Here is a 27253-nt window from a genome sequence, read left to right on the forward strand (position 1 = left end):
CCTGAATGTTCCTCAAGTGATTCAGCACTTCTGCTACTTTAGTACTGTGTGCAGACTCTCCACAAATGTATAAATGTTAAATGTATAATAGGGAGCCTCAGTCCAGTCAGGCACCCCTCTCCAAATCACCTTTAATCGGATTTTATCAGGTTACTTGATTAGGGGCAGTGTTAAGTGAGACATCGTCTCTCTGCAGGGAGCCGACTCCCGTCGTTCACGTAAAAGAGCTGGGTCGTTCACATACGACACATCACTACGGTATGTACGCAGAGGGCAGCATGGTGAGAAGAGGGAAAGGCTGAAGCTCTCAAAGGAGGCAAAATCACAGGTACATGCAGAGACATGTCTAATGGAACATATTTATTGAAAAGTAGCCGACCACTTTAAATGCAGCTACAATCCTGAAATGTAAGTGTATTTTACACAGTCCTGCTGCTACTAACATCTGCACCCCTGCCCATTGCATTATATTGTATTACACACACTGGTATGGGTATACAGAACACCAGGACCAGTAACTTACACTGTCTACAGCTTTATACAGTAGCTGTATAAAGTACCTGTCACCCCCCCCCAAAAGATCCCCACCAAATATGCCCCCATAATCATTCCCCAGCTCATTTCTAATTATGCCATCTAAAAAAAAAAAAAATATGTTTGGGAAGTTAGTTATAATGGATCCTCGTATCCTGTGCGCCGAAGTCGGCCTTATTCGTGAGGGGCCGGCCGACACTCCCCCACCATGCCCCTGTCGCGGGGACCTGTAAGAATCGCCGACTGCAGCTCATATATTGCATATTATTGCATAATCATAGATCCTGGCACTGTGACTGTGTTAATCTTCTTCTATATGCTATTCATGGTCTCCTTCTAAAATCAATTTTTAAAATTAGGCTAATTATCCTGAAGAAGAGCTCCTGTGGGGTGTTACCAGAGCCCCTCAGTGCTGAAGCTTCGTAGGCTGTTGCAATGAGGCAAACATGTCTCACACATGCTCTCTCTTCCTATGCCTGTGTAATCTAGCAACAGGAAGTGCTGGGGGAGGGAGACCTTCTCTTTCCACTGTAACAGCCTATGAAGCTACAGCAATGAGGGGAACTCCCACCAAAGCCCTTCAGGCTCATTAGCATAATTATAAAAGTTGAGTTTAGAAGGAAGGAGGCCATGGATAACAAATATAAGAAGAGTAAGTCTACCTGGTTTATCATGCTGAATTTTGATTGTAGATTTCCTTTGAATAAAGCCGGGTGGAAATCTGAGAGGGACACTGAGGGTTAAAACACAAGAAATCCATTACAAAGGTTAGGCTCTCACATGTATCTGCTTTTGCTTTAATACTCTCCCAGTCCTTCCCCGAGAAAATAATCTTTTATGTTTTTATCAGCTGCCAAACAGTAAGACGGGGGATGAAGATTGACGCTTTTTCTAATCGGATTGTCTGCATTGCTTTATTTATATGAAACTGTCAGGGAGATTGACACCTACAGAAACAGTCAAGTGTCTCATTACCGGCATATAATAGTCATTATCGATTGCCCCGGACTTCTGTATGGTGTTCAACAATGTGCTATGGCTTTTGTACATCGGCTGCGGATCAATAAAACTGCAGCAACGTCAAACGTTACATCAATATTCATGACGGGCAGGGAAATGATCAGCTCTGACGCTGTTCACATTGTATGAAATGCAAACAAGGTTCTACTCAATCATACGACACGTTAGTGATGGTAAAGATATGTTCACATGTAGCCGATTTGTTTGCATTTTTGGCCGCCAGATATCACATTAGATCGCGGCGTGACCGGTTATTCGGCATTAAATAAATCAAATCAAAATGGTTTGCAATTCTAAATATCAAATCTATGTGATCTTCATTTATTTTAAGTTTGCATGTTATCCCCTATACACAACACTGGGGAGAACAAGCTGAGTGGAAAGGGTCCAACTGCTGGGACCCGAGCAATCCAAAGAACAGGGCTCCCATTATCACCAATGGGTGGAGAATGTATATTAAGGGAGTGTCGGAAATGCCAAGCACTGTGTCAATGTCAGACATTCCTATAGTAATGAATGGAGCAGCAGGACGCACCCATTGCTGGGGTTCCCGCTCTCATGATCGCTGAGGGTCCCAGTAGTTGCACCCTCAGCAATCACTTACTTATCCACAATCCTGAGAATATAGAAGAAGAGCATACGTCACTCCCACAATAGCTCGGGTGCGTCGAATTGGGTACAATCCCATATAGAATCAATTGTAGAAAAGTTGGCGCTCCGTTTTTGAAAAGTAAAATCTTTTATTTATGATAAACGTGTGACGTTACGATCCAACAATGGTTCTTCTTCAGACACGGATTGCAGGAGGAAGAGTGGAAAAATGAAGCAATAAGCGGATATACCGCATACCATAAATAAAAGATTTTCTTCAACTTTGCAAAAAACGGAGTGCCGAATATTTCGACAATTGTTGATAGAGAATAACTAACTGGTTGCTTTTTGTTCGGGGCGCCAACATGCTCACGGATACGGTGGAAAAAAACTTCTTTATTATGTAAAGTTGCAAAGCCATATACATTGGTGTCTAACAATCATTAGATGTGTATACGGTTTTGCAACTTTTATATAAAAAAGAAGATTTTTTCACCGTATCCGTGAGAGTGTTGGCGTCCCGAACAAAAAGCAACTGGTTTCGATAGGATATCCGAGAACTTACTTTCTACTTTTTTGTTTCTGAACTTGCTAACTAGGATTTTAGGCAAGGCTCTGCGAAAGGGGTTAAATATATATATATTTGTATGGCATCCCGTTGATCAACCGCCGTTACTATTCTGATGTGGCATAGGGCATCCACCAATCTCTGGTTCTTGCTCCACAAACAGAAAATAATCAATGGTAACAGGAGCTCATCAGTACCAAAAAACCTGACAGCACCTTTTTTTTTTTTTTAAGGGGTTTTATAGGTGCTATGGCCATCCCTGGATAAGCCATCAATGTGTTATGATTAATAGCCATTGTTATGTCTGCAGCTGCTTCAGTGTTTCTGATGACATCAGGACCCAGGACCCCGACGACACCCTTAACCATTACTTGCCAGTTACTATTTCAGGAGAAAGACAACTGTGAAATTCAATGGGAGTTTCCCAAAACCTATGAATATATCAGGAAAGTGATTTACATAACTGCAGCAGAAAGCAGACCCATTGTTTATGACATATGACAAATTCCCACTAATAATATTAGAAAAGTGGCATAAAGTGCACATGGCTTGAGGGGTTCGTCTACTTAGGCGTCCTCCCTATGTCCTAAACATAGAGGACACTCACAGAAGTTACACATAGGAATAGCGTTAACCACTGCACACACAGTGTAGTAGGTGCTATATACTAAACTTCATTTAAAGGGATATTCCCACAAAGACAAGATTCTTAGATATACTCAGGATAACAAAATATCACATTCTCTAATTCACTGTTTTTAACTAAAATACAGCATTTCACAGATATATTTCCAACCTGTCTCCATCATTTGCATCTCTTTGGTTTACTTTTTGGTTTCCCTTGGATACGACCATTAAGGGAAACCTACCACCATACATCTGCCATATATCGGGTGGTAGGTGCCTCTATTGTCTTAAAATGGCTATCCTCACGTCCCCTGTATCTTTTTATAACTTTTATTTCCCTAATATGCTAATTTTCTAAAAGGTCTACTGGGGCGTGGAGTAGCCGGGGTTAGGCTACACAGCATGGCTACTCCACACCTAAGCAGCCGCTTTGATCCCCCTACCTCCATATCTTCGGCGTGCAGCTGCACAGTCACTGCTCCAAAGCCGGAGCTACTGCGCATGTGCAGAACTCCGGCTTCGCAGACGAGGGCGTGCAGCTCCTCGTAGCTGCACTCCGAAGATATGAAGGTAGATATCTGGGGCATGCAGTAGCCACAACGTTTAGCCTCAGCTCCGGCTACTCCACGCCCCAGTAGCCTCTTTAGAAAATTAGAATATAAGGGGAATAAAAGTTATAAAAAGATACAGGGGACATGAGATTAGCCCTTAAAAGGGCTATCCTCACATATAATAGAGGCACCTACCACCCGATCTACATTAATAGGTTGATCCGTGGTGGTAGGTTCCTTTAACTCGTGACTATGATTGGGCATAGATGATGAGGCAGAGAGAAGTACAGACAGAGGCATCTCCTGTCCAGCGTGCAGAGGAGATAAGATAAGCTCTGGGTCCGAGGGGAGAGGGGCATAGCAGTGCTGACTGTGTGTTTTATAGGTTTTGGTAGCAGAGCGTGTCATTGGGTCTTATATCCATCTCATCACTCTGATCTGTCCCACCCCTCTTTTTCTGTGTGTCAGATACTAGTAGACTGTTCAAAAGCTAAATGAAAGTGTAGATAAGTGTGATAGGACCGAAAAAAGAAATGTGATGTAACTGTCATTATATGGATAGTTACATTACTGGGGATCTCCCAAACCATATAATAAGCAGAGGCTGGGGATGGATGCAATACTCTCTGTACAATGACCTCTATATAGATAACACTGACCCATCATTACATCACTACTGACAATAGATGATGTCACAGCTTATCTCTTCCTCCTCCCTGTACAATGACCTCTATATAGATAACACTGACCCATCATTACATCACTACTGACAATAGATGATGTCACAGCTTATCTCCTCCCCCTCCCTGTACAATGCCCTCTATATAGAGAACAATGACCCATCATTACATCACTACTGACAATAGATGATGTCACAGCTTATCTCCTCCCCTCCCTGTACAATGCCCTCTATATAGATAACAATGACCCATCATTACATCACTACTGACAATAGATGATGTCACAGCTTATCTCCTCCCCCTCCCTGTACAATGACCTCTATATAGATAACACTGACCCATCATTACATCACTACTGACAATAGATGATGTCACAGCTCTCCTATAAATCTCAATACTTATTGTCTAGACTGCTTAGGGCCATGAGGCTGCATTTCACGTAATGACAGAACAAGTAGAAAAAATTTGCTTTGACCTGCCATCTTTATGAGAAAAAAGACTAATGATACATACTGTAATCACAGTTCATATTGTGGTATAGACCTCTCTATAGGACAGTGGGGGTCCGGATCATGGCAAACCCACTGATCATATGACTGAATGGCTTGTGCGGCGTCTCCTTTACTATACACGAGGAACTTCTATATACCGTATGTTTATGTACGATGTACCAGGTATTGCAGCTTTATCCTATTCTTTCAATGGTAATGAGCTGCCATTTCTACTACAACATGCGCGGCACCATGCTGATAATCAATTAAGATGATGCTAAATCCAATCAGCTGATGACAGGGGGAAGGGTGTTGGGACCTGGACCCCCACCGATCTGATACGGATGTCCTATCCTGAACCAATAACAATATCCTAATACACAAACAATAGAAACGTCTTATCAGAACCGCTGCCGTGTCCTTGAGATGGAAGGGATTGGAGAAACTGATACAATGAAATAGAACAGTGAAGAATAATCTCTAATTCAATGTATACGGATACGAGCCGTGTATAAAAGACTCTTCCCATGTCTCTTTATATCCCTCCAAAGGCTTCTTTACTGTAAGGTTTCGGCTTGAACACAACAGATACAAATTATCCCATCACAGCCGAGCTCCGGCATTTGACACAGTCTCTTTGTAGAACATTTTCTAAGGGTCAACCTCAAATCAGTCTTTGAGTGATTAAGAATCCCCCACGGGGGTCGGTGTTTTCCTATCTTGTCAGTGTTTATATACTGTGTTGGTAGGAGATGACACTATATTATGGGATTTATATTAACGCTCCTGAGGCTCTTATCGCAAATTAAAATGCCTTATTGGACAGCAAAATCCAGCTGAGTTTTCTATGGAGTCAGAGGCAGCTCTACCTGTCATGCATTACAGCCCAAAAATAGGATCCCAGCAGGACAGAGACCTTTCTAAACAGGGTTTTATAATGCGGTGTCATAGCCTGCCTGCTGCTCCCTGTATACTCATCCCAAAGTTTACTTTATTAAAGGCAGTGACTTGTTGTCAGGCTTCAAGGAGCCAAGGAGAGCATTATCATGTTTCGTTTTCTCCACACTGTACTTGTCAGGATAGGATGTCCTCATAGACACTGCTACCAAAAACCTGCCAAAAATCTGTGGAAGAAAATAAACCAGTCCCATTCCCTTTGCATACATATTATACTATTCTATACAAAGAGAGAAATGTAACAAAAGCTAAAGGTGCTACTTTGTGTCACATTCATCAGACACATAAACATCGAAATGTATCAACATTGTTTTACTGTATAAAAAAACCATAAAATTATAACATCAACAAAAAAAGGATAAAAACACTTAAAGGAAACTTAACATCTCTGACCTACCTATTAAGGTATATCCGATGGTAGGTTCAACTATTGAATAACCTGGGAGCCATTTTTAGGGCTAATCCTTGAGTGGTCTGTAACATTATAAATCTTTTATCACCTAATATGCAAATATCTGAAAGAGGCTACTGGGGCGTGGAGTAGCCGGAGCTGCAGCTACACAGCATGACTACTCCACACCCAAGTAGCCTCTTTGGATCCTCCTAACCACGTGTTCTTCAGCGTGCATGAAGCCAGAGCTAATGCGCATGCTTAAAGGGGTATTCTCGCCTGGGCATTCACATTCAGTTTTGTTAATCTGCCATATATAAACATTTGTTCAATTAGATGGTATTAATTTTTTTTTTACCTTTGTGAAGATAACTTCTCATAAATGTAGTGATTTGGTCCCTTAGAAACAAGACTGTGTCCCTGGATACGACCACCTCTGCTGAGTGATTGCACAAAGAAACAAAAGGTTTTTGTATATGAAATGTCTGGGAGTTACTGTATATCCCACAGCCGTCCTGTGGTAATGATCGCTGAAGCCAGGCGGTCAGGCAGGACTCAACAGCCCATGTCTGGCCACTGCTGCCAAAATGTGAGGTGGTCGTAACCAAGGTTTCTAAGTAACAGCATGGCTACATTTATGAGAAATTATCTTCACACAGGAACTTTTTTTTAATAACATCAAATTGAAGAGATGTTTATGTGTGGCAAATGAATTAAATTAAATGTAATTGCCCAGATGGGAATACCCCTTTAATAGCTCCGCCTTCGGAGCCGAGTTCGCGTGAATTCTCAAGGATTAGCCTTAAAGAGGGTTCCCAGGTCATTCAATAGTTGAACCTGCCACCAGATCTACCCTAATATGTAGATCCCAGATGGTAGGTTTCCTTTAAAGGGAACCTGTCACCAGGAGACCCATTTTTAGCACTCCCCCAATCTCCACAGAGCATAGTACATACACTGCCAAAGTGTTATTGTATGAAAAAAATTGGTTTTACAAAAAAAAGATGTTATATTGTACCTTTCATTAGCATCTGCTGTGTGACTAGGCAGTTGCCTTTTGGGAGGAGCTGGAAATGAGCAGTTTCCCCCCCACCCTTGGGAAACATGTGACCTTTTCAAATATATGAATAACTCCCCACACTCGGGATTGGCTGTAGAGGAGCAGGGGGCGTCGTTAAGCCCAGTGATGGGTGTTTTCATATATTTGAAAAGGTCACATGGAGGAGCTGTTCCCCAAGGGTGGGGGGGGGGGGAACTGCTCCTTTCCAGCTCCTCCCAAAAGGCAACTGCCTAGTCACACAGCAGATGCTAATGAAAGGTACAATATAACATATCATTTTTTCTGTAAAACCAATTTTTAATAAAAAAACACTTTGGCAGTATATGTACTATGCTCTGTGGGGACTGGGGGAGTGCTAAAAATGGGTCTCCTGGTGACAGGTTCACTTTAAAGGGAACCTGTCACCAGGTTTTACCCCCACTAAACTATCCCTCAGGTTGGAAATGTCCTTTCTAGAATTTCCTCTTTTATGTGAGATATATATATATACATATAAAAAAAAAGTCTCCCCCAAAGTCAGGCGGATATGAATCTTCTAATCCCATTTTCACATGAGAGGAGTCAAGTCTCGTGGTTGCAGTGATAGAGTCCCTTCAGGTTCTCTTAAAAGGAAATCTAGCATCAAAATCCAGCATGATAAAACATGGACACTTGCTTCTAGATCCAGGCACCGCGACTGTGGCAATTTTCTAAATAAAATAAATCTTTTAACACGTTAGGTTCCAGGATGATTAAATTACAGATTAGGGCAGAGGCAGCAGGAGGAATCTACCATAAGATCTACTTCTCATGGTAGGTTTTCTTTAACCCTTTAACCCAGTGTTTTTTTGTTAATTTTTTGCTGCCCACCTTTCCATTTATTCTTGTACAGAGCTGTGTGAGGGCTTATTTTTTTGCATAACTAATTTGACTTCTCAGTGACATTATTTATTATTCCATGCCGTGTAGTGGGAAGCTGGAAAAAAAATCTAAATGTGGCGTAAGTGGCAAAAAAAAAATCACATTCTTGTGGGAAGCTAGCGCAGCTGCGCCACAAAAGGGTCCCATGCTCCACAATAGCGGCGCTATAGTTTTGCCATCTTCAGACCCTAATAACTTTTTCATACTTCGGTGTGATTTTTTGCAAGATGAGCTGACGTTTTCATTGCTACCATTTTGAGGACTGTACTCTTTATTACATTTTTTATGTTATTGTATATAGTTGAGTATAAGCCGACACGATTACAAGCCGAGGTACCAAATTTTACCACGAAAAACTGGGAAAACCTATTGACTCGAGTATAAACCGAGGGTGGAAAATGCAGCCGCTACTCTCTGATAAAATGTCTCCCCTTATAAATAACAATGTCCACAGCAGCCTCGCCAATTAATGTAACGTCCAGCATAATGCCCCCATTAATGTAACGTCCAGCATAATGCCCCCATTAATGTAACGTCCACCATAATACCCCCATTAATGTAACGTCCAGCATAATGCCCCCATTAATGTAACGTCCAGCATAATGCCCCCATTAATGTAACGTCCAGCATAATACCCCCATTAATGTAACGTCCAGCATAATTCCCCCATTAATGTAACGTCCAGCATAATTCCCCCATTAATGATACGTCCAGCATAATACCCCCATTAATGTAACGTCCAGCATAATACCCCCATTAATGTAACGTCCAGCATAATGCCCCCATTAATGATACGTCCAGCATAATGCCCCCATTAATGTAACGTCCAGCATAATGCCCCCATTAATGTAACGTCCAGCATAATGCCCCCATTAATGTAACGTCCAGCATAATACCCCCATTAATGATACGTCCAGCATAATACCCCCATTAATGATACGTCCAGCATAATACCCCCATTAATGTAACGTCCAGCATAATGCCCCCATTAATGTAACGTCCAGCATAATACCCCCATTAATGATACGTCCAGCATAATGCCCCCATTAAATGTAACGTGCAGCAGAGTGCCCCCATTAAATGTAACGTACAGCAGAGTGCCCCCATTAAATGTAACGTCCATGCACGTCTATGCAATCTGCCGGCACAAAACTTCAATCAAAACCCACTTATTTATTGTAAAGTTCCGACATGAAAATTTAAGCAGCAGCTTATATCTAACTTCTGTGCGTCAAAGGTTGGCAGCAGAAGGAAAACTTTGTATCATCCTTGACTGGAATAATAGTGTTACCAAATAAAACTAGCATAAGGCTGTATTGAGAAGAACGTATGCCAACACGGCTACAGCCCGGGCATACGGCCGCCGCAATGGAGTAGAGTAGTACCGTGCCGTACATGTGGGGGACATATGTACATCTACAAGCTTGCATACGTTTCCCATACGGTCGTGTGAATGTAGTATAAGGCCAACATAACAAACAATCGATCTACAAATTCCAAATGATCCCTCCAAACGGCGACCTACAGCATTACCTCAACCGAAAGAAAATACAGACATAAAGATAATGAAGACAAGACTAGTATTACCAATAATTTCACAAATATAAACTCCATTTATTGATGCTCTTTACCGCCATATTGTTATTAAATAAACTTCACCGTGCAAAGAACAACATCACTAATTATACCTCTGTATGAGGCCAAAATAATATCATTACATCATGACCACTACATAATGACTAAGTAATTATTTACTCTGGGTCCCCCTTCGTATAACATTAGGCAGGGTCCCACTTAGTAATCCATTTAGACACGCCTTCCCATAGAAATTCATCAGGCACCCTCTCCCCCCTTAGTAATTCATCAGGCAGGGCCCTCTTAGTGATCCCCCCCTTTAGTAATACATTAGGCAGGATCACCTAATACTTTATTAGGCAGCCCCTCTCCATCCACACCTTATTAATTCATCATTCAGGGCCCCCCTAAGTGATTTCCCACTCTCCCCCTTCAGTAATGCATTAGGAAGGTCCCCGCCCTAATACTTCATGAGGCATCCCCCCCATAATTCATCAGACACGATCCCCCTTAGTGATTTTTTAGAGGTCACAGAGGTGGCAAGGCAGATGTAAGTATGTATAATACCCCACTTCCATAGCTGGACACATAATCACTTACATGTGCAAGATGCGCCTCTAAGTCACTACAGGGCAGGAGCATCATTGGAGGGGGGGAGGGAGGGGGAGCTTTCCCAATATCCTGAACGGCAATGATGACATAACTGTTGGCTCTCAGCTTCCTGAAGGGATATGACACCCAATGGTTGTCACCCGGCTTTCCAACTTATCCTGAATGGCAATGACAGCATAACAGTTGCCTCTCAGCTTTCTGAATAGTAAAAAGCCATGATGGCTGCCACCGAGCTTTCCCAGAGACCTGAAAGGCAATTACACATAAGGATTGTCACCCAGCTTTTCCATTACGTTCAGTTGTACATTAAATGAGAACCAGACGACATCACAGAGCAGGACAACCACTGCTAGACCTACAATTGCTACCATAATAACTGTCACCCAACTTTCCAGATACAGATACACCATGATAAAGGCTACCTAGGGTGCCTATAGTTAATGGACATGTCCTATAACCGCTCAGAGAGGGGATAACACAAGATAAGAGGCCTGTGGCCTCATGTACCACTACATATATCACGATATGTCAGGACCGGACGCGCGCCTCCTCCCTCACTACTCACTTGTCGCTTCCTCCGGCTGTGCGCGCCCCCGGGCTCAGTAGCGGCCGCGAGCAATGCGCGCGCGTCTGTCCGCTGGCCCCGCCCCCTGCAGCCTGCGTGTGTTGACACCTTCCTCATTGTACCCACAATGCCCCGCGAGACCGGAGAGCGGCGGAGGACGGCGGCCATGTTGTGATGCGCTGCGCTCGCCGCTGGTTGCCCCGCTGTGCCCCGTCTACCGCCCAGAACGTGGAGAGCCGAGTCTATGTGAGAGGAGACGCTCCGCAGCAGCATGGCGGCTCTGCTGGAAGGTATCTGCCCGTACAATGCGCCTCAACCTCCCGCTCAGGCCGCGCATTGTAGTAACGTCCAGGCCTGGACATGACGCATCGGCCTAGCCCTCTGGTGTGGATGTGCGGGGACGTCCTCTCATCCGTCACCATGCGGAGGGATATTGTGCACTATTATAAAGGAAATCTACCATAAAAATCAATCCTGATAAACCAGGGACACTTACTCATAGCTCCAGGCACCGGGACTGTGGTAATCTCCTTATATTTATTATCCATGTCCTCCTTCCTTCTAAAATCACCTTTTACAATCATGCTAATGAGTCTGATGGGTGTTTCTCCAGCCCCTCCGTGCTGCAGCTTCACAGGCTGTTACAGTGAGCAGAGTACTTGCTCTTGTTTCTAGATTACACTCGGAGAGGTGAAACACGTTCTGCTCATAACAACAGCCTGTGAAGCTACAGCATGGAGGGGCTCTGGTAATGCCCCCACAGTGCCTCCTAGCTCATTAGAATAATTGAAAAGGTTGATTTTAGAAGGAAGGAGGCCATGGGTAACAAATACAAGAAGATACCACAGTCACGATGCCTGGATCTATGAGTAAGTGTCCCTGGTTTATCATAATGGATTTTAATGGTAGATTTCCTTTAATGGGGGGGGTTTCCGGATGTGAATAGTGTTTTGGTGGAAACAATTAAAAATGAATGAGTTGACCCAAAATCAGCTTTTGGATTAGGGCTGCTTTGTCTGATCACCATATGATGTGGCCTACAACGCGTCATCAATGGCCACAGCTGCCACATGCTGATTTTGGTCCCCATGGTTGTCATAGAACATGAAGTGCAGTCACTTGCGAGCCAGATCTGCGCCCGTACGCACCTCCCCGGCCAGTCCCTGGGGGCATTGATCATCTTTTAGTATAAATTTGAATTGCTGTGTAGAGTAGAAATATAACGTTGTAAGATATACAAATGAGCAAGTGTGCTCTGCAGACCACCTCTGTGATCCGATCAGTTGCTACATACAAGTGGTCCCTTGCTTAAGGACACCCAACTTACAGACTCACTGCCCACTGTGACCTCTGGTGAAGTCTCTGGATGTTACTTTAGTCCCAGGCTGGAATGATCAGCTGTAAGGTGTCTGTAATGAAGCTTTATCGATAATCCTTGTTCACATGACAGCACAAAATTTTAAAATTCAATTGTTGCTGGGGCAAAAAACATGTTTTGTCTGGGGTCACCGCCTACACAGTGACATCACCGGCTCTCGCTCTGCAATTCCGGTGCGTTTGTGTCGGGCAGCGCAGGCAACGTTGTTCTCGCATGCATGAGATTTGCAGCGAGACCAGCAATTTCCCAATGTTGTTTCATTATGCAAACAATAAGATTTCTTGTGTGGCATTGATCACGACACCAACCATAGAGCTTGATATCTGACAGCCTCATATTGTCTACTCTTGTATTATTGGAAAGAAAAAATACTTGAAGATCCCCTTTAAAGGGGTTGTCTAGGTTTAAACAAAAATATATAACCTGCCAAAAAAGAAGTTATACTGAGTTGCTGCTCCCGTTGTCTTGCACTCTTCTAATGTTTATATGTTTTCAATATATAATCTTTAAGGGGTTGTCAAAGGATTCCAAGGATACCCAGCTGAAGGTGACTGCTGGTACCTCCACTGATCACGAGAACCAGAGTCCTGCGCTCTCCAATTGATTTGGCTGCTCCATTCAACTGTATTGGAGTGCTAGAAATAGCCGGGCACAGCGCTCCATTATCTCCCACGTTCCCATAGACAGTGAATTGGAGATAGCTGAGCGTTGTGCTAGGCAATTTATGATATTCTCATAGTATTTAACCCTTACACGACCATCCAATGTAAATAATTGTCCGCCGGTTGTGGACGGTTATATGCAGAGGGCAAAAGGACCGAACCCTCTCTGTACTTGGTGGCAGCTGACACCTGGTCTGTGGTTTGTGCTGGTGCTGATAACGCCAGTTAACCTGTGAAGTGCCACGGTGTAACCCGACATTGGTAGCCGCTCTCCATGATATTGGAGGGTACTGATCGGGGTTCTGGGAGCCTGTTTAAGGCTCCCATAGCTGTCATTAGGATTTGTACATTAGTCTGTCTGAGACTATAATATAGAAATAGTATTTCTACATTATACTGCAGTACGCTTGTTCAAGTACCTCAGAGGGACTGAAATAAAAGTAAAAAAAAGTAATACAAGTTTTAAATATAAAAAAAAAAAAATTCAAAACATTCCCCCAGAAAACAGATAAATACCGTAAATAAAATCAGAAACATAATGGGTGTCCCCATGTTCCTTTTTTCATCTTTGCGTTTCCATTTTTTACTCCCGCTTTTAAAAATCTCTAACCTTTTTTATTTTTCCATGTACAGATCTGTATGAGAGCTTGTTTTCTGCATAACAAATTGCACTTCATAGTAATGTTATTTATTCTTCCATGCCGTGTACTGGGATGCGGGGAAAAAATTCCAAGTGCAGTAAAATTGGTGGGAAAAATGCATTTGCACCATTTTCTTGTGGGCTTGGATTTTACAACTTTTACTGTGCACCCCAAACGACGTGTCTGTTATTTTTTTGTGACGGTGCGATCACAGGGATACCACATTTGTATAGGTTTTATGTTTTTATACATTTACAAAAATTAAAACCTCCTGTACAAATAACTTTAACTTTTTTATACATCCGGTGTACGGAGCTTTGTGTGGTGTTATTTTTTTGATGTTTTTAATGTTATTCGAGTTTAAGATTCAACTTAGGGTTGGGGCGGGCTATTTAAAAAAAATAAATGTGTACTTGCCACCTCCGGTGCTGCGGATGTCCTGCGCCTTGGTCCGTCTTATCCCTGCCCCTGTTTGTTTACAGGGACACAGAAGTCGCGCACAGGGAGCTTCCGCCTGGCCACGCCCCCATCTCTCAGCATTGTAGGGCGATAGTGTCGGATGGGAGCTTACGACTGGAAGCTCCCTGTGCGCCCCTGTGAACAAAGCAGGGCACAGACCGTGCCGGAGGAGGTAAGTACACATTTATTTTTTTTAAATAGCCCGTCCCAGCCCGGCCCTTAATTATTTCTTAAACTCGAATAACCTTTTTAAGGACTATAGAGTTTTTTTTTTTAAATCACTTTTATCACCATATTTTTCAAAATGGCAGAGTGGCATTTTCTACTTTGGACGCTATTTTCCATTGTGGTAGTTAAACGACCGAAGTGACAGTTGTTATATTTTGATAGATTGGGCATTTTGTGACGCGGTGATACCTAACATGTTTGATTTTTTTTTTTGGATTCTTTTATACTATTTTTCAGACCCTCTACATTGTAATGAATGAGTTAAAACGAGACAGCTTTGGGTCTTCGTACGATAATTATGCTTTGTGATTTTCTTGTTGAAGCGCTGGCTGCCCTGGCCGCAACTTAGAGCAGCGCTGCCCGCAACTTAGAGCAGCGCTGCCCGCAACTTAGAGCAGCGCTGGCCGCAACTTAGAGCAGCGCTGGCCGCAACTTAGAGCAGCGCTGCCCGCACACAGCCATCAACAGGATCCAGCTGTCTATGTGACACCCTGATCCTGTACTGTGACAGGGGGCTGATATTATCCTATAGTCCTATCACAGCAGCCCCTGTATACAGTGAGAGGCTGCTGGGAGGATGCTATGTGCTGCAATGGGATGTTAAATTACTGTGACCATTAGATCACGGTTACCTATAATCTTTATATGAGATCAGCAGGGAACACGTTTGGTCCTATAAAAAAAAATGTAAGAATGTAATTAAAGAAACAAATAAAATGAAATTAAAAAATAAAAAGTTAAAAATACAAAAATTAGTATTGCACCCTCATTCCCCCTAAAATAAATGAAATTAAATTAGCGGTGTCAGCCCACTATATGGAGGTGTCTGGTGCTGACGTCAGCCACAGCCCACTATATGGGGGGGGGGGGGGGTCTGGTGCTGACGTCAGCCACAGCCCACTATATGGGGGGGGGGGGGGGGTCTGGTGCTGACTTCAGCCACAGCCCTCTATATATATGGGGGGGGGGGGTCTGGTGCTGACGTCAGCCACAGCCCACTATATGGAGGTGTCTGGTGCTGCCGTCAGCCACAGCCCACTATATGGAGGTGTCTGGTGCTGCCGTCAGCCACAGCCCACTATATGGAGGTGTCTGGTGCTGATGTCAGCCACAGCCCACTATATGGAGGTGTCTGGTGCTGCCGTCAGCCACAGCCCACTATATGGAGGTGTCTGGTGCTGCCGTCAGCCACAGCCCACTATATGGAGGTGTCTGGTGCTGACGTCAGCCACAGCCCACTATATGGAGGTGTCTGGTGCTGACGTCAGCCACAGCCCACTATATGGAGGTGTCTGGTGCTGACGTCAGCCACAGCCCACTATGTGGGGGGGGGGGGTCTGGTGCTGACGTCAGCCACAGCCCACTATATGGAGGTGTCTGGTGCTGACGTCAGCCACAGCCCACTATATGGAGGTGTCTGGTGCTGACGTCAGCCACAGCCCACTATATGGAGGTGTCTGGTGCTGACGTCAGCCACAGCCCACTATATGGGGGGGGGGGGGGGGGTCTGGTGCTGACTTCAGCCACAGCCCACTATATATATGGGGGGGGGGGGGGGTCTGGTGCTGACGTCAGCCACAGCCCACTATATGGAGGTGTCTGGTGCTGATGTCAGCCACAGCCCACTATATGGAGGTGTCTGGTGCTGCCGTCAGCCACAGCCCACTATATGGAGGTGTCTGGTGCTGACGTCAGCCACAGCCCACTATATGGAGGTGTCTGGTGCTGACGTCAGCCACAGCCCACTATATGGAGGTGTCTGGTGCTGACGTCAGCCACAGCCCACTATATGGAGGTGTCTGGTGCTGACGTCAGCCACAGCCCACTATATGGGGGAGGGGGGGTCTGGTGCTGACGTCAGCCACAGCCCACTATATGGGGGAGGGGGGGTCTGGTGCTGACGTCAGCCACAGCCCACTATGTGGGGGAGGGGGGGTCTGGTGCTGCCGTCAGCCACAGCCCACTATATGGGGGAGGGGGGGTCTGGTGCTGCCGTCAGCCACAGCCCGCTCTATGGGGGAGGGGGGGTCTGGTGCTGCCGTCACCCACAACCTGCTCTATGGGGGAGGGGGGGTCTGGTGCTGACGTCACCCACAACCTGCTCTATGGGGGAGGGGGGGTCTGGTGCTGACGTCACCCACAACCTGCTCTATGGGGGAGGGGGGGTCTGGTGCTGACGTCACCCACAACCTGCTCTATGGGGGAGGGGGGGTCTGGTGCTGACGTCACCCACAACCTGCTCTATGGGGGAGGGGGGGCTGGCGTCAGCCACGGCCATCCCTGTCGGTTCTGAGGAGAAAAGTACATGGTTGTGCAACGCTTGTTAAATACATGATGTAATATTACAAAAATTGTCTCAAGTGGCTAATTAAACACAAAAAAGCAGGAGCTATAATGATTTTCTTGTATAAATAGATGTCTATTAACACTATATAGGACGAGGAGTTATATATTTGTATTAATGAAAATTTCATACTCCTCCTCGGCTGCAAATACTCCTCAAAAACGGTGAGGGGAGTATTATTACCCTTCTGGAAAATGTACCTAATAAGGGAGCCCATATGGCTGACCTCAGGTGCTCAGTACCAGAACTTGTAACCTTTCAGGTATCAAAGTTTTGTGACGTGGTGTAACTCCAGTCCAGACAATTAATCAGGGGCTGCTCTGAAAGCCTTTCCAAACTTCTGGGGATTAGAAGTAGACATGTGTGTGACGTCGGGGAGGTATAAATACCTTTACTTGTAAATATCATGGTTTTCTCTCTGATTTGGAGATGTAAATATATTTTGTTCTGTGCCTTGTGGATAAGCTGAGAGTTTCCGCCATGAAAGATTGTGTCTGGAGCCGTTCACACTGACTCGTTTGTTTTTCCTGATGTCTCCGCTCTCTCACCCTGAGTTTGAAGTCAACCTTGCAGGGACGTTCTCTACAACTCAATCGAAAGTCTATTGTTTCATCTGCAATAGCTGCGACTTGATCAGCTCTTGTCAGGGTTCTGACTGCCTGCTGCCGTATCCCTATGGATTCGCTGTGAAAGGTCTACTTAAATGAGTATAAATCTCATTCCCCATCAGAAGAAATCTCCAAGGCATAAGATATAGGAAGTGTCATTGTACCACAAGTCAATCCACATGGAAATCCATGGGTTATTTGGTTGAGAGATTGATCTTCCATGATTCCCAACATAATCCAAATATTCACACTAAATTCAACACTATAGTTATTCACTGTGTAGTCATGAATGGAGAGTATGTGCTGGATGTAATTTCCCTATACATGTTGGATACGTGTGTGTATGTATAGATATATATGTCTCTTATGTATGCCTAAAATATCCAAAGGTCTTAAAGTGAACTTTTCATCAGCAATTGCCTTAATAAACTACTAGCAGTATATTATAGAGCAGTGTAACCCTTTATTTCATGGCCCAGCTTGGTGGCATCACCCAGAAAAACAGCTTTGAAGTGAGATGTAAATTGGTTGTATAAAGTCAGGCGGAGAGTTTAAAGGTTTATTCCTATCTCCCCTACTAAAGGTAGTTCAATCCCTAACCTCCCCAAAAAACATTTCTTGAATGGATTAAAAATTAGCTATATTTCCATAACATAATGTAAATGAGCTTACATCTCCCTAGTAACAGCCAGCCAGCCAGTGACTTTAGATACAGCCACCACTGCTCGTCAGTAGTGGCGCTTAGACTGAAGCTTCTCTGAACCTGCCGGGAATATGTGAATGCGCATAGCTAGCGCATGCACAGTTCACATATACCTCGCTCGCTAGATCAGGACGGCTGCCGGGCATGCGCAGTAGCTTCACTCCTGATCGATCAAACCTTACCACGGGACATCTGTGTACTGCAGCAAGCCAGCACTACTAGATGAAGAGAACTTACTAGTGCCGGCTTGCTACAGTAGCTGTCCCGCGGTAAGGCTCAAACAAACAAAACAGCTGTAAAGCTGTTGCACATGCCCTACTGCCATCCTGATCTAGCAAACGAGGAAGCAAGGAATACGTAAACTGCGCATGCGCTGGCACGTTTTCTCAGGGCAGTTAGAGCAGCCTCATTCTAAACGCCTGCATGGCCACCACTGCTGACGAGTGGCGGTGGCCGCATCTAGTGTCAGCAGAGGGCCGTTACTAGGGGGGAGGTATGTTATGGGAATATAAGCACATTTTTTTTAAATGACAATGCATTGAAGAAATGTTTTTTGAGGATTATGGATTAAATTAACTGTAGTAAGTGAGGTGGGAATAACCCTTTAACATTGAGAGAACTCTAAATGACTCCTCCTGTGTGATTGACATTGTGCATCGGACTTCAGGAGATCTGGTTAGTGGTGTCTCTGGATGGAAAATCATCAATTACAGTGATGGGGACTTCAGTGTTAAACTCCACCTCCTTGACTTTATACAACAAATTTACATCTTACTTCAAAGTTTATTTTCTGGATGATGCCACCGCACTGGGTCATGAAAAAAAACAAATACTAAAAGGTGTTCAGCTGTTTGGTAACCTACTGGTAGTGGTTTATTGGGTCAATTTATGATGACAGGTTCCCTTAAATGTACTTGGCTGAGGTATATAGATTTTTGGGAAAGAAAAGCAGTGTAATTATTCGAACTCCGTTGGACTATCCTTCATTTGAATACCAATGCGAAAACACAGTGTCTGCATACTCTAACGTCTGCCCCTCTGAACCGCTCCAAGTGGTAAGAATTTGGATTGATATTTGACATTGACTTGTTCCTATTGAAGAACTTGTCCCAATTATTTAAATAATCGGGGGAGGGAATAACTAGCTTGGAGAGATCCCAGTCTTAAAGAGAACCTACCACCACGATTCTACCTATAAAATTGAGGCTGGAGCTACTGCCCATGTGCAGTAGCCGGCTTGTCGGACGAGGGCCGCACGCAACAGGGTAAGAGGAGTAATGTGGCTACTGGGGCGTGGAGTAGCCGCGCTGTGTAGCCTTGTGAACGGCTACTCCACACCCCAGTAGCTGCATAACGAAATTTACATATTAGTTCAATAAAGTGTACCAAAAGTTAGCGGGGACGTGAGGATTAGCTCTAAAAAGAGCTCTCCTCACGTCCCTTACATCCACCTACCACCCGATCTACCTTTATAGGTAGAATCGTGGTGGTAGGTTCCCTTTAAGACCCTCACTGATGTGCTAGTTACCACCTACCTACCTACTGGTGGGCCCATGGTCTCTGATGCTTCCAGGCACATTTGACTTGAAGGCCTGGCATGATTCTCTACACATGACCACTGACCCAAGCTCCGCCATCAATTGGTTCATGCAGACTTCATGTTGAGGCAAGAAAAAACGAGGACATGAGCTAAATGAGCAGATCCTGTGGAGGGGACACACATTAGTATGTCCGGCGTGCTTGGTGTGAAGAGGCTGCTCTGTGCCCTTTATATGCTCCTCCTTTCTCCTGTAGTGAGCAGTGTATCTGATGTACACGGCATAGAGATAAGGAGGCTAAAGATTAGCTCTTCCTACCTAGATCATATTATCCCTTGATGATTTAGCACTATGCGGTGAAGATCTGTAAAGAGTTGATTTATTAGATACTTTATCGGGTTCCTTTATCTCTCAGCTGTCAGTGGACACAGGACACAAAACGGTTTTGCCCAAAAAACTATAAGGAAGAAAGGCAGAGGGAAAAGGACGACACAGGAACAGATTTCTATATTAAACTTCCTGACAATGTGCGGTATTGTTATACATTATATGTCCGCTATGTGTTTAGGATGAGTGTATCAGTACTAGACTGCTCATACCTCCTCCCCCTTTATGTTAAGACTTTTCCCATTACGCCGGTCTTGATAGAAATGCCGATGTGTCGGTGATTATATGCTAGGAGACGCCTGGGACCGTCTTAAGGCAGGGTGAATTTGTTCACAAATGCTTTTATATCAGTACAATCCTTTTACAAGATGCTCCCCGAGCCCCTCGTGACTCATATCAACAACCTATACCCTTCTGTGATCAATACATAAATGTATATGGGATGAATAATAATAGAGCGGTGGAGGTATGACTATTCATGATGGAGCTGTGCGTATACCTCAGATGCTATCATGATGCTCTGTCATTGATTATGCTAATGGCCGCCAGTGATTGACTGATCACATCCTGATTCCTCGCTTTGGATAATCCTCTGGGTTTTTGCTTTCATTTTTTCCCCCTTCCATTTTGCTGTTATCTTCTTTTACACCGAAACGGATGGTCTGGGAACATGGATCCCCCGGATTCACAGATGAAGGTCATGCGATAGGGGAAGAGCCATCTGCATAAAACTTATACAATTTGTATTGGCTCAGATCTGTATAATCGCGGCAACAGCTGATGCTTTGCTCTGTATCTTTCCTTACAGATACAACTCCTGTGTAATGTATGTGCTGCATTCGGCGTCTTGTGGTGTGCAGATGAGGGTTTGGCTGCATTCATCATTATTCACGTAAAAGGGAAACCTTGTACTGGTGTTTGGGAAACACAATTGCCAGCTGGTTATGTACAGACTCCCAAATCTGCCTATATTGCCAAACATGAGACCCATGAGAACATCTCTCCTGCATTGATGAGATGGACTCAAAGGAGTTGTAGGAGATCACTAAGGGACCCATAGGGTATAAAATTAACCCTTTTATACTTTCCTTTCTCTGCTACTCCAGTATACAGAGGCTTAGTAGTGGATTTCAGAACCATGTCATAGGAAGCCAATCATAGGGAAAAAAAAAAAAACCCTTACAAGGGTGTAGAGCAGTGATGGCAAACCTTTTCGAGACCAAGTGCCCAAATTACAACTAAACCCCTTTTATTTATTGCAAAGTGCCAACACAGCGATTTAAGCAGTAATCTATTGCTCTCTGTTCTACCATAAATTCAACAGAAGAAGGACCTCCATCGATAAACTGCCCGTCTGTACCTTCTCAGATGAATTCTTTAAGTTGTATCTGGTGAACTGGTTGGGGCAATGTGGCCTGGGTGCCCAAAGAGGGCTCTGAGTGCCACCTCTGGCACCCGTGCCATAGGTTCGCTACCACTGGTGTAGGGGTTTCTCACAAACCACAAGGAGTCAGTGTACCAGTCTCTAGATTCACAGGGTCTCCCTCCAAACACACACGCACAGGAGGGAATTTATTAATGCACTTGCGCAACTGGTGACAAAAAAAAACTTGTGAGAAAGGATTGTGGTATTCTGGGGGGGGGGAAAGGCCAGTGCGCCCAAAATTCTGGTGAGCAGTTTAGACCAACTTTAACTAGGCCTTACTTACCTTGGTCTGGAGCAGAGATTACAATGAAGCCATTGTAGTACACAGAGAATGTGATGAAGCTTAACCCTTTACCGCCGTGCGCCGTAATAGTATGGCACGTGTCGGGTGCGGGTACTTGGAGAGGGTTTGAGGGCTGAGCCCTCTCCATAACCGGTAAGTCTTTTGCTGCATAATGCAGCTAAGACTTAGCGGTAACACCCGAGATCACTGTTATCCTTCCGATCGCCACCAGCAAAGCTGCCGGCGTCTACAAAAAGATGGAGTGATGTCATAGAGGAGCGGTGATTGGTCACCATGATAGCCTCGGGTCTTCCTTTAATACTTGCCGTTTTTTAACCCATCAACGACACACTCCTTAACTTTTTGGCGCAGTCATTTAGGGTGTCCGGTGGGGGCAGAGTAGCTGAGCTCTCTCCTTGCATTGTGGGTGTCTGCTGTATTATACCATTTTATGCTGGCTCTTACATAGCAGGGCTGCATGGGTTCTGCCACATTGACATTGTTTGCCACTAATGTGTTTCTTGTCGTGTCAAGTACCTATGTGGATATTAGTGGAGATAAAAGAATCACAGCCGAATATCTTTGTGTGTTCAGCTTGCCAGCTACGTTGCTGTCTTATTACAGTATATAGCCGTCAGCAGAACGCATTCCCTTAATATTTCATGTGTGTCTGTGTAGAGTTTTTCTAAGTGTTACCAAATGATATATTTAATAGTTGACTTTCTCTTTGCAGACGACGACTTTGATCAGTTTGATAAGCCTGGCGCAGAAAGGTCTCGCAGACGGAGAACCAAGGATGATTGGGACAGGTAGTTACGTTCCCCGCTCTGATAAACCATTATACAGCTGCAGCGTTTTGTTTGTCAGTATAAATATAACTTTTGTAATGAAGATGTTGCCTGCACCGTCCCTGTCAGCTGGTAAAGCAGAAATGCATAGTCAAAATGCTTGTAGACAGAGTTTAAGAAGCTGCTCCGCGAACTAATTTTGTTCCTCAGGGAACATTTCCTCATAGTAAAACACTAAAGAAAAAATGATACCCTGGAAGGGTGTAGGAAATGGGGGCTCCTAATGGGTTAAGCCCTTTAAGGGTGATGCCACACATGGCTTTTTTTTGGTCCGTTTTTAGTTTGTTTTTCCCAATTATCTTAATAGATAAACAGGTTGTAAGCAGCTAAATGCATGGTACACTGAAAATGGACTGAAAAAGGATGTTTAAAAACGGACCAAAAACGACATGTGTGACATCACCCTAAGAGGTTATACGACTGATACAGAATGTATAAAGAGGTGAAACGCCTCTATGATCTGGAGTATGAATACTCCTGTAAAGGAAGCTCTGCAGTATTATAGTGCAATTGTATATTAAATACAAACTATACCTGGTTTTCTTTGGCTTTCAAGAAGTGGTGGATTACGTTCCCTCCCCTAGAAATTAAGGAGAAATGAGGGCTGTACATAGGTGTGCCTTCAGCAGGGCACCCTGTCTTATCTGTAGGCAGTATGAGCTGAGCAGAGTGTACTATATCCTATCTGCAGGCTGCATATTATAGAGCAGATGGGGACGAGCAGATTGTACAGTGTTCTGTCTGCAGGCAGCATGCTATAAGGAAGGAGGAGCTGAGCAGATGGGGCATAGTACAATTTGCAGGAAGAATGTTATAGAGCAGGAGAGGCTCAGCAGAGTATACACAATGTCCTTTCTGCAGGCACTATCTGATCAGCTCCTTCTGCTCTATAACATGCAGCTTGCAGATGGGACACTGTAAAATCTGTCCAGCTTCTCCTTTATGGTGTACATGCTGTTCAGGCAGAATGTTATAGAGCAGGAGCAGCTCAGCAGATTGTACATGGTCTCCTCTATCTTCAGGTGCAATGGTATATAGCACTATTGGCTAGATAATGATATATTTGTGTTGAAAAGATAGTTTATTTCTTTTCTTTGAAGACCCGCCCCATTAACGAGGTGGCAGCTTCTATGACTGTCTCCCTGTGTATGTTCACAGGGGGAGGCATTTTGGTCCCTGATAGAACTGTTTTGTGACTAAGGTTCATAAAATTGTTGTAAAATGATCAGGTATAGAGAAACATAAGCTTTATAACCTGCTTGAACTCCCTTTTGTCTCTGTCCCATTCTTCTACATACATCTGGTAGGGGAGCAACAATGATGATCACGTGCGTCAGTAAATTTTCCCTTTGGTGCGATGCTTTCTTACATATGCCAGTTTTTATATTTTTTACATATTGTCTAGTAGTAGAACTGGTCATGTGTTTTTCTTTTCCTTTCCTAAATTGCATTGTTTCCTCAGTGAGCTGGAAGACGATCTACTTGAGGAGGACGTCTTACCTGGGAAGAAGGTAAATGTCTTGGAAGTGTATTGTAGAATCAGTAATCCTAGATCTATGACATTAACATGACTGACTTGCTTTATTTGTTTGGTCTCCAGACTTCTCTAGATCTGTCAGATGAAGAACTTAATGATGATCTCCTCCAAAGTGATGAAGAGGAGCTGGACCTCAATAATTACAGGTATGGATTCCATCCTTTATCTCTTAAAATATGTAATACTGATATAATCTTTATACTGGTGGTTTCTTACCCTAAGGCCGGCTGTACATGTGTGCGCCTCTGTGTCTGTGGAATGTACTGAGAACCACTATACTGAACTCAGCATTTCTACGTTCAGGCCAGCAAATTCGTCCGACAATGGGTGCGAGTTTGTTAGAAACAGTCGTTCTTAAAAGACATCTATCACCAGATTTCTGATGATGGTGTCCTAATTAGACTGCTCGTTTGGTCTAGTGGATAGGGGGACAGTTTTTTTTGCATTTGTTAACGAAATATTAACCTTGTAAAAGTGCTGTAGGCGCCCAGGCTGATGGTGCCCGAGCATCTCTTAACTTCCTCGGCTTTTAATTTATGCATGCACCATCTGCAAGCCGCCTCCTGTTTCCATCTGTAAAAATTATGCAGGAGGCTTGCAGCGGGGGTGTGCATAAATTAAAAGCCGTCGAAGACGAGAGGCGCTCAGGTGCCATTGGCCTGAGCGCCTCTGCTACTTTTACAAAGTTAATGTTTCGTTAATAAAGATGCAAGAAAACGTCTTTAAAAAACTATTCATCCCGCCCCCATTCCCTAGACGGAACAAGCAGTCTAATTAGGACACCATTACGAGTAATCTGGACCACTTACACTGACATGTGTAACTGGAACGGTCCTAATTATAGCCTTGGATCCCCCTGTTCCAAAAAAAAAAAAAAAGCTTTTAAAAATATTCAAATGAGCCTGAAGGGGTCTGGGGGCAGGCGTGGAGCAGGAGTTTTTAGAAACCTCTTTTTACAGAAAAATGCGAATACAAGACTATAAGAAGGACCATTCCGCAGAAGGGCTAAAGAGATACACGTCAGTTTACATTGTCGTCATTGTGAAACTGATGGTAGATATCCCTTAAGAAACCCTTATCGCTTATCCAAAGTAGAGGTTATAAAGTCTTTGCTCTGACTCTAGTCATAAACATGGAGTACCTGTCCCCAGTTGAATGGCATGGCAGGGATGTGTACAAAGGGCTGCCCCATTCAGAATCTAAGAGACTGGGGGAGATTTGCTGTACGCCCTTACTACCCCCACCTATTTTATAGATACTAAATTGTTTGCCCACCGTTCTCGCCTAAGCTGCTTAAAAAGTCCTGTCAAATGGGGTAGCGCTAGGAGCTGCTTACTTTAGTGCTGTTTAATGCATAGGGGAGTGTTGGAAATTTCAGTGTACAGCGCTCAGGAATGGAATATTGGGTATTAAATGGAGCTGCAGGGAACATCATACAGCTGAACCCCTTTTTGAGAAAGGGACCCTGTTCTAGGGATTGGGGGGGTCAGACTGCTGGGACCACCTAACTTGTTGATTTGCTACCACCCTTCTATACAACTATAGCTGTAATTTTCCCTGTCATTGCAGTTCTCAAGGAGTAACAGTCAGTCTTAATGCTACCGCTGGTGGGATGTCATCTTTTGACCTTTCAAAAAGTGTTCATGAGGAAGGTTTGGCTGAAGAAGCAGAATTTGAAGAACAAGAAGCTGAAGAAATTTACGAGGAAACTGAGGAATTGGAACCCGGCGCTGAAGACCTGGTCTATGAGGAAAACTATGCTCAGTTAGCGGACGAACAGGTAGAATACGAGGAAGAAGAAACCACGGATGAAGTGCTGGACCTTGAGATCACTGAACCTCTAGATGAATTTCAAGTAAGTCGTCTTGTATCTCTGTCCGTCAAGGGTTTTCATGTGACTTGGGTTTGAGGACAATTTGAAATCTATTCCCTTTCATTTTGGGGGGGGGGGGGGAGAAAATTAGACCTATTATCAGCGTCTGCCAGTCTCTTTATCTAGATGGTGACAAACTTTGCGTTGACAGCTTGTTTGTCGTCAGGTAGCGGCTCCTTTGTCATGCTGGATGGCAGGAGAGAATCATGACCTTGAGGGTTGTATCCTCGCGGATGAAAACGGCTTTGTGTTCGGAGGTCCACTCACAATTGTTCACACTGTTTAATGCAAAAGCTATTATCCAGGCTTTTGAACAAGATCTGATAAAGTCATCTAAAGCTAAAAGATTATTGACTTCCTAAAGACATCTTTAAGGTGCTTACTCTCCGGAAATGATTGATTGCTTTCGCCAGTCATTTTTGTAACTAATAGCTGTCCGAGGCTGAATGAAGAGATTGAAGATCCATGTTTTACCCAAACAGATAATAGATTTATAAAAAGATTCTTTCTTTGTGCTTTGGCCACTTCTAATAAGAGTTCATCTTGTGTAATGTATGAATAAGGGCCTGTTCACATCACGGTTGGCACTAAGCTTGGTGTGTGCATCCCAAAATGTATCATTTATCTGCTTTATGTCACAGCGTGTCCTTGTGTCCTACAGTAGGCTTGTAAATTTTTTTTGGCTTTTTGTGATGTAGAATGACAGAATTTTTCCTACACAACTATGTATCTCCTTGCTAAGCTTTTCCTGCTCTATAACATGCTGCCTGCATGTACAAATGAACAGCTACTTTGAGCTTTCCTTGTTGGGCTACCAATGTTTTCGATCTGTTTTGGTCTTTTTAAACTGGAGTCTTATCCCTCTTTAGTCTTTGAGTTTTCTTTTATAGTCTGGTTTTCTCTCCAATGTTTTTCTAAAATTTACAGACCAATACCAAAATTCCAGAAAAAATGTTTGTGTTTACTGTATGTATGTTCTGAATTATAATACCGTATATACTTGAGTATAAGCCGACCCAAGTATAAGCCGAGGCCCCTAATTTTACCACAAAAACTTTATAAAACATAAAAAATTATTTTACCCAAGTATAAGCCGAGTTTGGGTTTTCAGCACATTTTTTTTGTGCGGAAAAACTAGGCTTATGCTCGAGTGTATATATGGTATATTCTATACATCTTGGATGTGGATTAGATCTCTTTAGTAGATATTTCTGTT

General features: G+C 43.8%; 2 protein-coding genes across 5 annotated transcripts in view; one reads left to right on the top strand and one right to left on the bottom strand.

Annotated features, from left to right (window-relative positions):
• The window catches only part of CNPY1 (canopy FGF signaling regulator 1), an 83638-nt gene extending 72333 nt beyond the window's left edge, over positions 1 to 11305 (bottom strand). The window contains exons 1-2 of one of the 2 annotated variants that reach the window (XM_072153951.1): positions 11123 to 11138; positions 1197 to 1267 (exon numbers count right to left, since the gene is read on the bottom strand). In XM_072153951.1, coding sequence (XP_072010052.1) covers positions 1197 to 1267; position 11123 — 72 coding nt within the window. In that variant the 5' untranslated portion in view covers positions 11124 to 11138. Of the gene's footprint in view, positions 1 to 1196; positions 1268 to 11122 lie in introns of both variants that reach the window. The other variant, XM_072153950.1, reaches the window with a different exon arrangement.
• The window catches only part of RBM33 (RNA binding motif protein 33), a 65993-nt gene continuing 49946 nt past the window's right edge, over positions 11207 to 27253 (top strand). The window contains exons 1-5 of one of the 3 annotated variants that reach the window (XM_072153948.1): positions 11207 to 11412; positions 22513 to 22588; positions 24090 to 24138; positions 24228 to 24310; positions 25734 to 26019. In XM_072153948.1, coding sequence (XP_072010049.1) covers positions 11394 to 11412; positions 22513 to 22588; positions 24090 to 24138; positions 24228 to 24310; positions 25734 to 26019 — 513 coding nt within the window. In that variant the 5' untranslated portion in view covers positions 11207 to 11393. The remainder of the gene's footprint in view (positions 11413 to 22512; positions 22589 to 24089; positions 24139 to 24227; positions 24311 to 25733; positions 26020 to 27253) is intronic. The other 2 variants (XM_072153949.1, XM_072153947.1) reach the window with 2 other exon arrangements.

This window comes from Engystomops pustulosus, chromosome 5, assembly GCF_040894005.1.
Source record: "Engystomops pustulosus chromosome 5, aEngPut4.maternal, whole genome shotgun sequence".
Taxonomy (NCBI): domain Eukaryota; kingdom Metazoa; phylum Chordata; class Amphibia; order Anura; family Leptodactylidae; genus Engystomops; species Engystomops pustulosus.